General features: G+C 44.3%; 1 protein-coding gene across 1 annotated transcript in view; it reads left to right on the forward strand.

Moving 5' to 3' along the window:
• The window catches only part of LOC112572132 (DDB1- and CUL4-associated factor 1-like), a 35,770-nt gene that overhangs the window by 3,764 nt on the left and 16,390 nt on the right, over window positions 1-15,616 (forward strand). The window contains exons 8-10 of the mRNA XM_025251682.1: window positions 5,288-5,561; window positions 6,833-9,184; window positions 10,930-11,029. Of these exons, the coding sequence (XP_025107467.1) occupies window positions 5,288-5,431 (144 nt within the window). The 3' untranslated portion in view covers window positions 5,432-5,561; window positions 6,833-9,184; window positions 10,930-11,029. The remainder of the gene's footprint in view (window positions 1-5,287; window positions 5,562-6,832; window positions 9,185-10,929; window positions 11,030-15,616) is intronic.

Raw genomic sequence — 15,616 nt, forward strand, 5'->3', positions numbered from 1 at the left:
CACACTCCAATATGCTAATTTAACTAACACTGTGCACTAAACAGTCCCATTCTGTGGCCATGAACCATATGTCTGCTTCATTCCAATTGCTCTGCTATTGCATAACATAAACTTAGCAAGAGATATATTTTTTTCTTGCTCATACACAGGTATCCATGTGCCACATTACTTTGAAAGTATTCATTTTTCATTTGACGAGAAGAAGGTAGATTCTGATGGTTATGAAGGTAGTGGGAGCCTCCTCTTTGTTACATTTGTAGATCATAGTCTTCAGTACCTCTGTATCTTAAAGGGATTCTAAAGGCAAAATAAAACTGCTTAGAATCGTATAAAGAGTATGATCCACTTGAAGCTCGTCTATTTTCACGTCTGTTCTTATGGGAAAAGTTGAAGGTTTTGTAGCATGTTGTGTTTAAGAGTGATTTAGAGTGATGTCCCCTGGCCAACTGGCTGGAAGGGGAAGAGCTCTGTCGTCTTTTTTGTTTTATCTAACATCCTCCTGGTGTTGGACTTGTGCTTATGTATAATTTTTGATGGGCCTGCCATCGTGTGTGTAGAGTGTAGTGCCTCTTTGCTTTGGTGACTGCAATTCGTCGTAATTCTTTGTCCACCTTCAGCCTTGGCGATCGGCGGCGCGGTTCAGTGAGCTTCATGTCCGTTGGATCGGTGAACTTTTTGTGTGTGCTGGGGTCATTCGTCGTTCAATAGGACTGATGTCGTCTGTTGGATGTGTTCTGTGCAGCTATGTTTGCTATAGAATGCATTTCAGCTCATATGACATGTTTGATCTTTGGCCTGCGGACTGTGCTTGTATTGCGTGTAGACGCTGACCTTTGGCTGGAGGACCGTCATTTAGTTCTGACGTCACTTTATTTTACGTCATTTTGTCATGTGTCATTTTCTCTCCTTTATGAAAGTGTCCGGGGTGTCTATGTAGAGGAAGCACCTTTGACTTTCCGGTAGCAATGTCCCTTGGGACAGACGGAAGCACTGGTCCTCACATGGCAATCAACTCTCACAGCTGGCTCCAGGTCCTTAACCTAGCCACACCCCGGTAACCGCTTCTGCTGGCGGGCCAAACGCTGTGAGGGGCTGACGTGTTCTTATGCACGTCAATAAAATACTTGGAGAGGAGATGGGCGCCACCAAGTTCGCCAAAGCCCACTGAAAGGACTAATGGTAGCGAAACAGAATAGAAGCAACATGCCGGATCGGTCGAGGCCCGGATCACCAACGACGCGCACCCCTCTGGTGGTCTCCAGGGAGGGGGCGACAAGTGTGCTACTGGAACCAAGTCTACACCCAAGTCTACAATCAAGCTGCCTACACAAGGGACTACTATCGGAACATGGAATGTTCGCACACTCTTTCAATGCGGCAAAGTGAAAGAACTCACACACGAGTTACAGCGTTACCGCTGGGACATAGTGGGACTTGCGGAAGTCCGATGGACTGGTTTCGGGGAGTCAACTACAGATGAAGGCCACAAGCTCTGGTTCAGCGGAGACGCAATCAAGCATGAACGTGGTGTCGCTTTCATTGTCAGGAAGGAGGTGGCTGGAACTGTCATCAGCTGCACCCAGTCTCTAGCAGACTTATCTCCATCCGAATCTCTGCTCGACCGCACAACATTACCATTATGCAAGTGTACGCCCCAACATCAGAACACGAAGATGAAGAGGTTGAGGAATTCTACGAGGAGCTGGACAACATCATCAAGAAAACTCCGAAGAAAGACATCTTGCTTGTCCTTGGCGACTGGAATGCTACGATCGGCCCTGACGCTTACCAACAATGGGCAGGAACAGTCGGCAAGTTTGGCCTAGGCAACACCAACGCAAGAGGCCTACGGCTACTAGAATTCGCTCAGAGTCACCGTCTCACCATTGCCAATACCCTCCACCCGCACAAGAAGTCAAGAACTGTAACGTGGCATTCGCCGGGAGGTCTGGTCCATAACCAGATTGACTTCATCTTGCTGCCTCAGCGTTTCAAATCAAGCATCAACAAAGCACAAACGAGGTCCTTTCCTGGCGCTGACATAGGCAGCGACCACAACCTCGTCCTCACTAGCCTCAAGTTGAAACTGAAGTTGAGACGTGACAACAATAAGAGCCCTCGCATCCGATTCAACCTTGAGAAGCTCAAAGATCCGGACACAGAGAGGATCTTCCAGGCCCAGGTGGGGGGCAAATTTGCAGCCCTGGCTACTATAGACTGCGACATAGACGCCCTTGCTGGAAGTATCAAAGAGGTGCTACTCTCTACTGCAGACGAAGTGCTGGGGAAGCAGAGGAAGCGCAAACAACCCTGGGTGACAGACGACATCCTTGATCTTTGCGACGAAAGGAGAGCCTTGAAGAAAGGGAGAGGTCGAGACCCGACGTCAGCAGACAAGTACAGACTTGTCAACCAGCAGATCAGAACAAGGATGAAGGAGGCAAAAGAAGATTGGATCGAAGACCAGTGTTGCAGCGTGGAAATAGGCATGGCTAGCGGAGACAGCAAGAAGGCATATGAAATACTGAAGGCCCTCACCAAGACTCAGCAGCGACCAGCCACAGTCATCGAAGACAGCGCCGGACAGCTCCTTACGGAAAACGCTGCTGTACTAAGTCGTTGGACTGAATATTGCCAAGACTTGTACAACTACAAGATCGAGCCAGACACCAGCATTCTCCAGCATCACCAGACTGGGACAAGAGAGGCTGAAGACCTGCCAGTCCTCACTGATGAGGTGAGAGAAGCTATGCACAGTCTGAAGGGAGGAAAGTCACCTGGTGTGGACAACGTACCTGCTGAGCTGCTGAAGCATGGAGGAGATGCAACAACCAAGGCCTTCACCACACTGTGTCAAAAGATATGGGAAGAAAAGAAATGGCCAAAAGAATGGGCTCAGTCTATCATCATCCCACTCCCTAAGAAAGGGAACCTGCGGCAGTGCCAGAACTACAGAACCATCAGTCTGATAAGTCACCCAAGCAAAGTAATGCTCAGAATCATCCTCAACCGCTTAAAACCTATTGCAGAGGAACTGCTGGCAGAAGAACAGGCTGGCTTCAGGGCTGGAAGAAGCACGGTAGAACAGATCTTTAACTGCCGTGTTATGATAGAAAAACACCTGGAGCATCAACGTCAACTATACCATAACTTCATCGACTTCAAAAAAGCTTTTGATCGTGTCTGGCACGATGGACTCTGGCAGGTCATGAGATCATTCAACATAGAGGAGGGACTGATCCAGATGGTAGCAGCACTCTACAAGAACGCCTCCAGCGCGGTACTACTCAACAACCACCTAGGCGAGTTCTTCGCGATGACGATCGGGGTCCGTCAAGGGTGCCTACTCTCTCCCATCCTTTTTAACATCTTCCTTGAAAAATCATGCAGGACACCCTCCACAACCACCTTACCTCAATCTCCATTGGTGGCAGACCCCTGTGCAACCTCCGCTTTGCAGATGACATTGACCTCATGGCAGGCAGTAACAACGAACTTCAGGATTTGACGGACAGACTCTCCAGGCGAGCGGGGGCCTATGGCATGGAAATAAGCTCAGAAAAAAGCAAAGTAATGATTATTTCCACCACCGACAGCAGCAGCAACATCGTCATGAACGGCCAGAAACTGGAGGAGGTCAACAGCTTCAAGTATTTGGGTGCCACCCTGACTAGAGATGGTTGCTGTACAGCAGAGATCCGTATCAGGATTGGTATGGCAACATCCGCAATGTCCAGGCTGGATAGGATCTGGCGAAGCAACTCAATCAGCTTCAGTACCAAGCACAGGCTGTACAAGTCCCTCGTAGTGTCAATCCTACTCTACGGCTGCGAGACTTGGACGCTGCTTGCCGCAACGGAAAAGAAGCTCCAGGCCTTTGAGAACAAGTGCTTGAGAAGGCTGCTCCGCATCTCGTACCGCGAACACAAGACCAACGCATACGTACGGAGCACCGTAACCTCCCTCGTGGGCCCACATGAGCCCCTTCTGGCAACAGTGAAGCGGCGCAAGCTCGCCTGGTTCGGTCACGTCACCCGCCACAACACCCTGTCCAAGACGATCCTACAAGGAACCCTCGAAGGGAGCCGTCGTCGTGGTCGTCCGAGGAAAAGCTGGGTCACCAACATTAAAGAATGGACCGAACGCGAGATGCCAGACCTGCTCTCATCTGCTCAAGACAGGACCGGGTGGAAAATTCTGTCTGTTGCTGCTGCCGGACGGTCCCCCCTACGCCCGGACCGGGCATGGGACTGACCTGACCTGACCTGACCTGTGTTTAAGAAGAAAAATTACATAGGACTCTTTTGTTTACTTAGACGAAGTCTTGTTTTCCGTCACGTGACCTTATGACATATGACCAAGACTGCTTACCAAGTGAAACAGACTGTTTTCAATAATTTTTTGTGTGAAAAGTTCACTTTAAAACCTAAATAAACTCACAAGACACCACTGATCATGACGTCAAATCTTCGCAATGACCACAGACACTTCCTGTAACTCTCTGATTGATGTCACCATCTCGGGAAGCTATCGCGGTTACTCATCGGAAGGACACAAGGGTCGATTTCACTGGATTTTTTCGATTTTTATAAACATCGGCAACCGAAATAGTGCTAATAAGTAGTAATTAATTGAGAAACAAATCCTTTATTTCTCTTGTATTGCTCTCTTGCTCTGTAATTGTAACTAAATATATTTTTGAAAAGTTTGACCGTCGCCACAGTCTTATCATAAGCCTTGAGTATCCCTGGCCTTTTGGAGATGTTTTCCCCAGACACCTTAAAGTGGGATAATTTTAGTTGTAGAAATTTATCAAAAAAGGTAGCATGAATACTTTAGGAAGCTTATGAATGAAATAAATTTAAAAAAAACAAACCTGTGGTTAGTCCTGAGGTAATAGCAGCATGATTCAGAGGCCATGGTGATACATGTCTTATGAGCACATCAACCCCTGCTGATTGAAATCTTTTGTTTCCAGTTTTTTCTGCATTCAACAAGAATGTGTGCTCCTTACATCTTGTTCTAGCACTAGTTTTCGTAGTATTAACATCAACCTATTGGACATCAACTTTTTCTCTTTTATCACTTTTTTCCTGCCTATTGCTTTTTCCCTCACGTTTGAAAAAGTTCCGTTGAAATTATGTTTCTGCTGCGGTCAAGAATTTGCACAACTACATCTTGACAGGAATATTTGAAGATCTTTGAAAACACTAGTTCAGTATATGAACTGTGAGGGCAAGACAGAAATAATCAATATGTTATGTTACATTTGTTTTTCTTGCTACAGATGATGATGAAAGCAATGATGAGAAGAAGGATGATTGAGTACAGGCCCAGCCACAGTGAAGATGATGATGATGATGAGGAGGAGGAGGAGGAGGAAGAAAATGACAACGATGATTTGGATGACATGCTTTTTGCTATGGCATAGATTTGTTGTGAAGGGATTGTGGGAGTTTGTTGTAACCTGTCACTCTTGAGGTTAGATATCCAGTGCTTTCAGACAGATACTCAGAAGATTCAGAAGATTGCATCACTAAATGATTTGGATGGTAATGAAGGTAATTGTTCACTCTTTGTGACATTTGTAGATCATAGTCTTCGGTACTTGCTATTACCTGTGTATCATAAGGTTTTTTGGGGATGTTTTCCATCTTTTTCCCTTTTTTAAAAGCAGATGGCTTAAAGTGGTATGATTTTAGTTGTAAATATTTATCAAAAAGGTAATGGGAATACTTTAGGAAGTTCATGAAGGAAATAGATTTTAAACAAACAACTGTGGTTAGTCCTAAGGTTATAACAGTATGATTCAGAGGCCGTGATGATACATGTCTTATGAGCACATCAACCCCTGCATGCTCACCAGTTCAGATATTTTTGCATTTCCATACTTAATGAAAGCTCTGTTCACTTAGAGCATGGGAATGCTCTTTTCAGCCTTTGGTACCTTCCTGTGGTAGCACAGTCCTTCCCTTCTTTAGAAAAGCTCGTGTCAGCTTTGCTGATCAACAGGATCTTTATGGGCCAGTACAAGTCAAAATTTATTGCAGTTTACTTATCTGTGCACTTATCAACTGAATTGGTTATTGCATGTCTATTTATGGAATAAATCCAAGGCAGAGTGAACTGAACTGTTTCGTTTATTTATCGTCCAGAAGGGGCAGGTGGTGAAGCTGTGGAAGTTGTTGTTGCCATGGCACTTGGTATTTCTAATGTTGAGAATTGTGTTGATGTTAACAGTTTGCATGTTGATAGGATTTTAGTGGGCCTAGAACGATAGAGTTATCTTTGACTACCATTTGCTTAAAAGAACATGTTTATTCAAAATTTACCTTTGCTGATGGCGTTTTTGTTAATATGATGTGGACAGCTTCTAATGTGCGTGAATACAGGTTTGGCGTGCAATCAGAAACTGAGCATAAGACAATTGTTGGCACTGTTAAGTGCAGATGATTTTATTGAAATCTTTTGTTTCCAGTTTTCTGCATCCAACAAGAATGAGTAATCCTTACACTGAACTTCTTGTTCTAGCACTAATTATCACAGTAGTAACATCACCCTATTGGAGATCAACTTTTTCTCTATTATCATATTTTTTTCTGCCTTTTGGTTTTGTTTGAAATTGTTTCCTTTCTGTTATATTCAAGAATGCAGAATGAATGTTTACCTAACTAGCTAAAAGTAGATTTATTGTTATGTTTCTGCTGTGTTCAAGAATTTACACAACCCCATCTTTACAGGGATATGTAAAGATCTTTATAAATAGTTTAGAAACTGTGAGGGCACAACAAAAATAATTAATATGTTGTGTTGCATGTGCTTTTTTCAACAGATGATGATGAAAGGCAATGAGGATGACAATGAGGATGATGGTAATGGTGGTACGACTGAGTTCATGCCTATCAACAGTGATGAAGATGATGATCAGGAAGATAATGACAATAATGATTTGGATGATGACATGCTTTTTGCTCTGGTGTAGATTTGTTGTGAAGGGATTGTGGGAGTTTGTTGTAACCTGTCACTCTTGAGGGTAGATATTCAATGCTTTCAAACAGGTATTCAAAAGATTCATAAGTATCTGCCTTATTCCCGTAAGCCAGGAAATTCTACCAAAAAAAATGTGAGGCCCCCAAGACTCTGATGAAGAAGTTGTTTTTGCACCAAGAACATCTAAGGTTTCCACATTTGAATGTAAAATATATTTTCTTTGTTCTGTGAGAGAAATGGATGTCTGTTGTAGAAACTTCAGGGAAAAATGGAAATAATTTTTTTTCCTTGTAATCTTATTGCCTTTACACACCTATAATGTATAGGATGACAACTATAATAATGTACTCACATGATTGTAAACAGAGATTCCCTGGTAATCTGAATTATAAATTATATATGAAATAAATTTTTGAGTTGGTGAGAACATGAGAAATGTATATAAATATTTCAGTTAAACAATGAAGGCATTATGAAATACCAGTTTCTGGTTGGTCAGTTGGTTTTACATTGTGTCAGCAATGAAGGTATAGATATGTCATGGCGATAGCCCTTCCTTTAGAAAGTAAGTGTGAATTATGCAGATTCATGTGCAGTGGAGGGGGACGTCATGTTTTAGTGGTTCATCTTTATTGTATTGAAGACAACATACCTTACAAAACTTCCAGAGTGTTATGCTTTCCAAGACCACCAAATCTGATTTTCTTTCTCTCTTTTCCTCTGTCTTTTATCCTAGTTCACATATTTTATCTTAGGTGTATAGATTTGGGTTTGAAAATAGCCATTTCTTGAATATACACCCAAGAGATATTTTATTATTATTTCTCTGTGATTTCCCACCCCCACCCCCCAAAAAAAAAGACAGTGGCAAAGGATAATAAGAGGTTTTTTAAACTAATATTTTCGTCACCCATGCTGCATACTTGAAATTTTGATTTTTACAATGATAAAGATTTATAGAGCGCATTTTCTCACAGTAGAAGAGATCTGCATGGGTTTAACCACACATACACATGGATTCAATAAATTCACGTTGAGGATCCCTCTCTCATTGGAACACTTTACACAGATCGAGTTCAGAAAAAGAAAATTTACGAAACATCGTCAATAGTCGCTAATAAAAAGATAATGTGTCGTCTTTCAGTATGTTTCAGACAGAAAGGTGCAGTTGTTGCCAGTTGGCTTTAGCTGTTTATTTCCTGTATCATCTACAAAGTCATCGATATGGTGAAGCGCGCCGACAATGAGAGGGTTGAGAAGGAGCGATGATCGCCGGGTATTGTTTTCCGGTTGGCCCTGATGACGTGTTGAGTGTTACGTTGCCGTCCGTGATTGTACGTCATTCTCCCCTCCCAACTCCACCCTCTTTCCCCCCCGTGCAGCCGCACGCACTCCCGGAAAGAGAGCCCCAGTTCACACGCTCTCGCCCGGAGAAACTGGAAGGAGCGGAAGTGGTTACCCCCACTCGCCCTGTCATCGACCTCCTTGCGTCTCCCAGAAGGGACCACATGTTTGAGTCCTTCGAACTGAAATCTTTCCCTTCGCATCCAGTCTGTACATACCCCATGCACTTCCAGAAAAAGAGGAAGTGCACCACATTCTCTGTAGTTCACAGCTTGCTCACCCGGCCCTCCTGCCCCTCCTTTCTCTCTCTTCCTCCACTGACACATTCAGACACGTGCTTGCACGACGTATGAAGAGAAGGGAGGGATAGTCAGAACTGTGAAAGAAAAATGCGATTGTGCAATAATGAACTCTTTCTCGACACACTTTTTCTCTCTGAATAATTTATTCGATGGATAAGTGAAGCTCTTCTGAAGTATATTAAGATCACTTGGATACTATCATGTTCTTTTAATACTTCCTATTGAAAGATAATCATAGTAAGAGTTCACTTACTACAACTTATTTAAGGTTGACAAGTATCAACAATGTCTAATCCTTTACTTGATAATTATGATAACCGGGGTTTTGTTAGAAATAGGGGATTTCGCAGCATCCCGTCATTTTGAAGTGTTGTAATAGTCTGCTCACAAGAACAAATGTTTTATCATTCGATGACCGTCAGTTGCAGTTTTATACCAGCGAATACAGCTTCAGTCAGACGCCAACGACTTGCTTATTACAGCGAAGAGGTATCCTCTTTGGTTACAGTCTCATAACAACGAATACAGCTACGGTCTTGGACCAACGAGTGAGTAAAAAACAGTTGTGGTCTCATACCAATGAACACAGTTGAGTTACCCACTACAAATACAGTTACTGTCTCATTCCAATGAACACAACTGAGTTATCCGCAACAGTTACGGTCTCGTACCAACGAATACAGCTGCGGTCTTGCACCAGTGAGTTACCCACTGCACTCAAAGTAACAAATAAAGTTACTGTCTCATACCAGGGAATGCAGCTGCGATCTAACCCTGACGACTACAGTTCTGTAGACGCTACAACGAAATCCTCCTCACCTAATAAACTCGAGTATTTCTGTGCTGGCCTGCAACATGTTCTCTGTTTGCTGTTGGCGCACTTGTTTTGTTTTGCTGATTCTGCTCGTTTAGTATGCTACTCGCCGGAGAAGCCAGTGAGTGCCCGCATGTCACCTTTAGCACAAACAAGTGGCGCAAAGGACCTGGGCGTACAGGTATCCGTGTCACGTGCGAACAAGAGCCGAGAGCATCGCGCGCCGTCAGGTGAGGAATTTGAAGAATTTCGTCTGCCCTACCCGCCAATCAAGTTGCCTACTAAGTATATGGCCAAAGAGGATGGACCGTCTTCGTATTTGGCTACAAGCCACTCATTGCCGACTCACTCCACAAATAACGAATATCATGTTTTTTAAAAAAGCCACATACATTGCTATATACTGAATATAAGGCTACAAGGTACTGAAAAGATTGGGGGAGAGGGGTCACTGAAGATATAATTAAATATAAGGCTACAAGCCGACAGTGGCGAGTCACTCAAGCTATGCTAAATATATGGATAAAAGACACACCTGCCCTTCAGACCTAGTGAAAATGAAGGTACACAGAGGGGATGGACGGTCATATAGCTGTCCTATTGTTTGAGGCTTTCACAATATAAACGTGTGCATGTATACATGTAATCTATGCCTTCTTGATCGCTTTCTGTGCATGGACATGTTGGGATGAATTTATCTCGAGAGCAGAAGGGTGCGTCTACCCAGATTTGGGGAAATGCTATCTTGTACTGAACTTTACTCAGTTATTAGGAGAAAAAGGGTTGCTTAGCACTGATTCTTTCAACAAAAAAATATGTTTCCACCAGGATATCAAACACTACATAGTCTTCCTTTTCACGTTACGGCTGGGACCGACCACCGACTCGCTGCCATCCCACTGCACTTACAAACTGTTTGGTCGCCAGTTCCCTTTCAAGTTGGGTGCACAGTGGGTAGGAGTGTTGTTCTGGACAAGGAGGAGTGCGTATAGAGATGGGAACACGGCTACAAAACAGATGGAACAGAGTTGTGGGGTGCTGAAGATGTGATTGTTCCCATCGTATATTTAAGATTAATTCAGATTCGAAAGAGCTTGGATGCTCCTGTTTAATATTTAATCTTATACATTGTTTCGTATATTTTTATACTGTTCCATATTATCAACAAAGGGATCTTATATCAGAATATTTAAAATTACAGTTGCAAATATTGGTTTCTTGTCCGATTAGTTGTTTGTTTGCTATGCACTAAATACTCAACATAAGCATATATTTACTTCTTCCCAAAGCGCTTTTTGTTACTGAGCTATTCAAAGATTTACACAAGTGTTCTATATTCAGTACCATTGTTATACATCTGTACCGAAAACGCCAAGAGTATGGAGAAAAGATGGAGAGTGGGCAGCTCGTAGAACAGATAGTAGCAAAGATAGAAATTATAATTATAGTAACAGTCTGTATAGGCTATTTTTATGACAGGAAGCGTGACCTTTGCCCTCACTGCGCAATAGACCCGTTTGCGGTCAGTCAGTTGAGTGACCACCGATCCAGCGATGCTATGAAGTTGGGAAATAACTAGGTGAGTAGCCTAAAGTTGATTTGGTAAACTTAAAATTAGTCTATAAAGTCTTCCATCAGAACATTTGATTTTGTTATCTTACGAAGAAATTTTTAGACACAACTTTCTTACTAGTAGACATATTTTCAATATAAGATTGAATTTGTCTCTGAATGAATTTACACACACACGCACACAAACCAACCAAAGGAACCCAAACGATGTTTCAATGAAAGTTGATTATCAATTCACGCTCAGTGAACAATGGGGTGAGAGATATGCTCGTTCGCTTGGAACTGGACAGAGTTTTAAGGCGACTCGGTGTTGGAGGCTGAAGATACTCTTTAATTATTCCATGCTACATTAACGGCCTGGTAGCCAATGATCAATGACTATACCCCATTGTATCGCTTCCTTTCTGTCTCGCAGTTTCATGGATTTGCATGGATTTGCATGAATCTAGAAGTCGCTTTACAGAAATTCTTTTCTCCTCGAAGGACTTCATTGCACACTTGTGTTCTTGTTCAGTCATGCAAACCTCTAAACTAGGTAATGAATATGCGGGAAAGGACGTAGATATTTTAACACTTGACATCAACAGCGATAATCCTCTCATCTACACTGACACAAGCTGATACAGAAAATCCCGGTCTATCCTTTTGAAAAGGGGAAACAGCTTTCACTAAGTGTTAGTGATTGGAGAGGATTGAGTACGTATCAGTCTTGCCATGCCATCTTCTGTATTTGCTCATCTTTAATTCATGGCCTTATTGGCTTAAACAGACACAGCCTCTATTCACGGAGAAACTAGTCTGCATTTCCAACAGCGTATTTCCGCATTTGTAATCAAAGCCAGTTCCTGTGTAGAGTGCCTGACCTTTATGAACTTTTTTGTGACCTACATATAAATTGTGCCTATGTAGCGCTCTCCTCCCTCAGAAATAAATTGGAGCATGTAAACGCAATTCTACTACACAAAACATTTTCTTTCAACATTTTCCTTTTCTGATACTGTTTCATACATTTTATTATTGTAGCATATGTACTTTCGTAGTTAAACTGATATTTTTCCTTCATACGGACAGTAAAGAAAATCTCTCTTTGCTTCTTATATTACCATTGTTAAAAAATTCTGTCACCGTTAGTAAAGAATTGTCATTCTTTCTTTCCGTCCCCTTACCTCCCTCCCCATCTTCCCCTTGGTTGGAGTTGACAAACGATGGATGTCCCTGCCCATGACACTGAACTCTACTTCCAAAGCTTACGGCGAGTAGAGCGAGTAACGAGTGTATGAACGCGTTCTTGATCGACTAGGCCAATACATGACCTTTGATTGGCATCGACACGGGGATGAAACTCTAGGAGCCGTCGCCCCACAAGCCAGTATCCTGGATCAGTCGTGTGTGGCTCTCATCAACTTCCTGTGGCAGCAAGGTCGTTGTTTGTCACGGCCTGATGGCCTGAGGGCTTCCAAGTCGACAGAGGGTTGCCCCAATTTTTACGATTCACTCAGACCTGATGGTCAGATTTCTTGTGTCTGCGGAGTTGTTGATGATGATGCTTTCACCTAAAAAAGGAGACTTTTGCACAGATTCCGTCGGGTGTTCCGCAACATTCAAACCACTATTCAATGATTCAAACCACTATTCAATGAAACATTTCTCTAAACATTTTATGCGATGTTTATGGGGGATCTTTTTCACAACACGATGAAAGCATACCTTTCTTGCCTCCACTTCTAATGACACTGCTTGTTTTTCTAAACTCCGACTACAGATTTTAGACAATCCGTTCATTCAGTTGACAGATCGATGACACAGGAGAATGAGAGTCGATAAAAACACGATGTGTTGACAATGGTGGAGGTGGCGAGCTCAGTAAGAAGCGTCCGAATTAAGAGAGACTTTGGGAGATAACGGACTTGTAGTCAGTACTGTACGGGACACCGAAGGCCAAAAAAAAAAAAAAAAAAAAAGGAGCAACACAAGAAGAAAAGGGAAAGGAAAAGAAAAAGAATTTGAAGACGATGCTGACTAAGAAGGCGGGAAATCCGTGGCCTGTTGTGGGTATCGGGAGGGAGGCACAGTTTAACGAGGGTGGACGAGGTGAAAGTACCTGACGTTTACTCATCTGCCCCTGTTTCAGACCTGGGTGGACAATAAGAACTAGAAAGATCAGCGGAACGACTTAACCGGGTGGGCGCACGAGCGTTGGTGAAACTTCGCGGTGCGTTATGAATGAACATTGTCGGCATTGCTGGGCCGTCTGGGAGCGAAGGTGAACGAAAGCCGATCCGTGGATAACTCCATCCGGTTGCCACCCCCTTTTCACTTGAAATTCCGCCCCTTTCTTCTCCCGTCGCGCACTTCCCTCACACCTCCCTTTGCTATCAGTTCCCTCCTCCTGACCTGCCTGCAACAGTCCTCCCTCCCCTCTCTCTGCCTCACCCTCTCCTTTCGATTGGTGTATACGGATGTGCTCTCCACGGTACTACAGAAAGGAGACCTCACAATACAGTTAGCATTCACGCACACACGCATGCACATTTACACGCTTTCTCTCTCTTGTTGGGATTTCTCTCTCTGTCGCGCGCTCACACGCGGACTCAGAAGTAGTGAGCCACTTCCAAGCAACAACCATGAACCAATCTGTTTCTCACCACCCAACTCTTGCCCTCCCTCTCCTGTCCCACCCATGACCTTCATGCACCAGTATGGATGGGGTACGTTCTTGATTGAATTGTTCTAGAAACCACTGGGATGAGATGTGCATTTCCCCTTACCCCCAACCTGCCTTCTCAGGCGTTTCCCTCAGTATCGTCGGCCTTATCGTCCTTTCCGCTGGTGGTCAGGGGCCAGCCATTCAATGCGCATGCGCCGAGATCTTCACTGACTGAACCCAACACCCCCCACCCTGCGTTTGTTCCTACCCCCTCCTCTTCCGCAGTGGGGACCTCGTGAACAGAACGGGTAGAGAGAGAAAGAATGTGCTCAAGGGTGGAATGTGGAGATATGCCCACCCGTATCAGACACCATGGGTGGCGAGAGTCCCACGCTGATCACGGCCGGCCATTCATAAATCTTTCTCCGACAAGGTGAGGCGCTGTGCTCGCCGAATGCTATTTCTTGATGGCGGGAGACGCGCGGGGTGGCGAGGAGGGAAACGAGCAAGAGGTTGAGAAAGAAAACGCGCAGTGAATGATGGGTAGGGGGTGCAGGGGCAGTGTGAATAGGGGGCAGACGAAACTCTGCCCGGAGAGGGACCGGAAGAACGAATGAGTACAAAAAAAGGGGTGTGGGTGTGGGAGAGAGGTGCTTTGAGGGGGGGGGGGATGAGATGGGTAAGTCAAGAAGGAGGGGACTGGGGAAATTAGGAAGTGACCAGGTCTGATTTATTGACTTGTCGGATCAGATGTTTCTATTTAACAATGCGTCGAATATTTGCGATATCTTTCTTCCGTCCTCACCTTCTCCACTATCCTGTGGTTGCCAGTTCCAGTTCATTCGAGTGTTTGTATTCTGAATAGTCGTAACACTGTCTGAAACAAACTCACAGCGTTGTTTACAGATGTTTTGCTAGGAACCATTTGACATTTCAACTGAAATGAAGGAGAGCAAAACGAGGCGTTGTACAAGAAATGTGACTAAATGAAAGTGAAATCTAATGGACATGAACTTACAGGATCTGATCTTCCCAATCAGCAAAATGTTTGCACAACCATCGCTTTTTCTAGTAAGTTTCATTTTATTCGCGCTTGCATATGTGTGTGTTCTAGAAAATATGAACTTACAACGCGCGCGCGTGCGCTGTCTCTCTCGCTAGCATAATATTTTGTGTGTGGGTGTGTTAGGAGACGGGGGATAGATGTTTTGGTTTTGATACGAAGGCAACACGTTCAATTTTATATTTTAGCTGAGAAAGTATATAGTTGACAATATAATTGGGACGCTCTGTCAGGCACCAGGATTGGTTTCTAGACCTCCTCCACGCAAAATATCCGGGAACCACTCGGCCTGTCGTACCAGGGAAACGCCAAGTTTCTGTGCATGTCCGCCAGATATGACCTATTGAACCCAGTAATCCATTCTCCATTCAGAATAGGACGCGATGAGACAAGGAGGTAAAAAAAAATTCAAGTCTTGGCCGAGAACTGCCAGCTGTCTCCGAGTAGCGCTCTGGGCGAGCGCTTAGTTGCTCCCTCGTCACCCAGCCAGCGAGCGCCCGCCGCGAGCGAGCGTTCTAAATATAGATGAACGCCGCCTAGGGTTTGTTTTTGCGAGCAGCTGATCATTACTAACCCTGTTCATTCATTCCCGTCGTGGGCGGGCCAGTCTGGTGTGCCCTCCCGCATATCTGCAACCCCACCCCCCCACCTAGGGGGACACCATTCACTGTACAGCAGTGCAGACGACACCCAGCGATGTCGGTCTACACTCTGGATCGGTCAAGCACGTCGGCAAAGTTCTGGCTGGATGTCTGGGGAGCTTTCTTCTTCGTCGTCATTCGTAACGTGGTAGGTTTGAACGAAGAGAAAGAAAGAGAGAGGAGGGAGAAAGAGAAGTGTTTGGCCACTGGGTCGAGCGGCTATCAGTGGATGGTATTTAGGGC

The sequence above is a fragment of the Pomacea canaliculata genome, linkage group LG9 (genome assembly GCF_003073045.1).
Source record: "Pomacea canaliculata isolate SZHN2017 linkage group LG9, ASM307304v1, whole genome shotgun sequence".
Taxonomy (NCBI): Eukaryota; Metazoa; Mollusca; class Gastropoda; order Architaenioglossa; family Ampullariidae; genus Pomacea; species Pomacea canaliculata.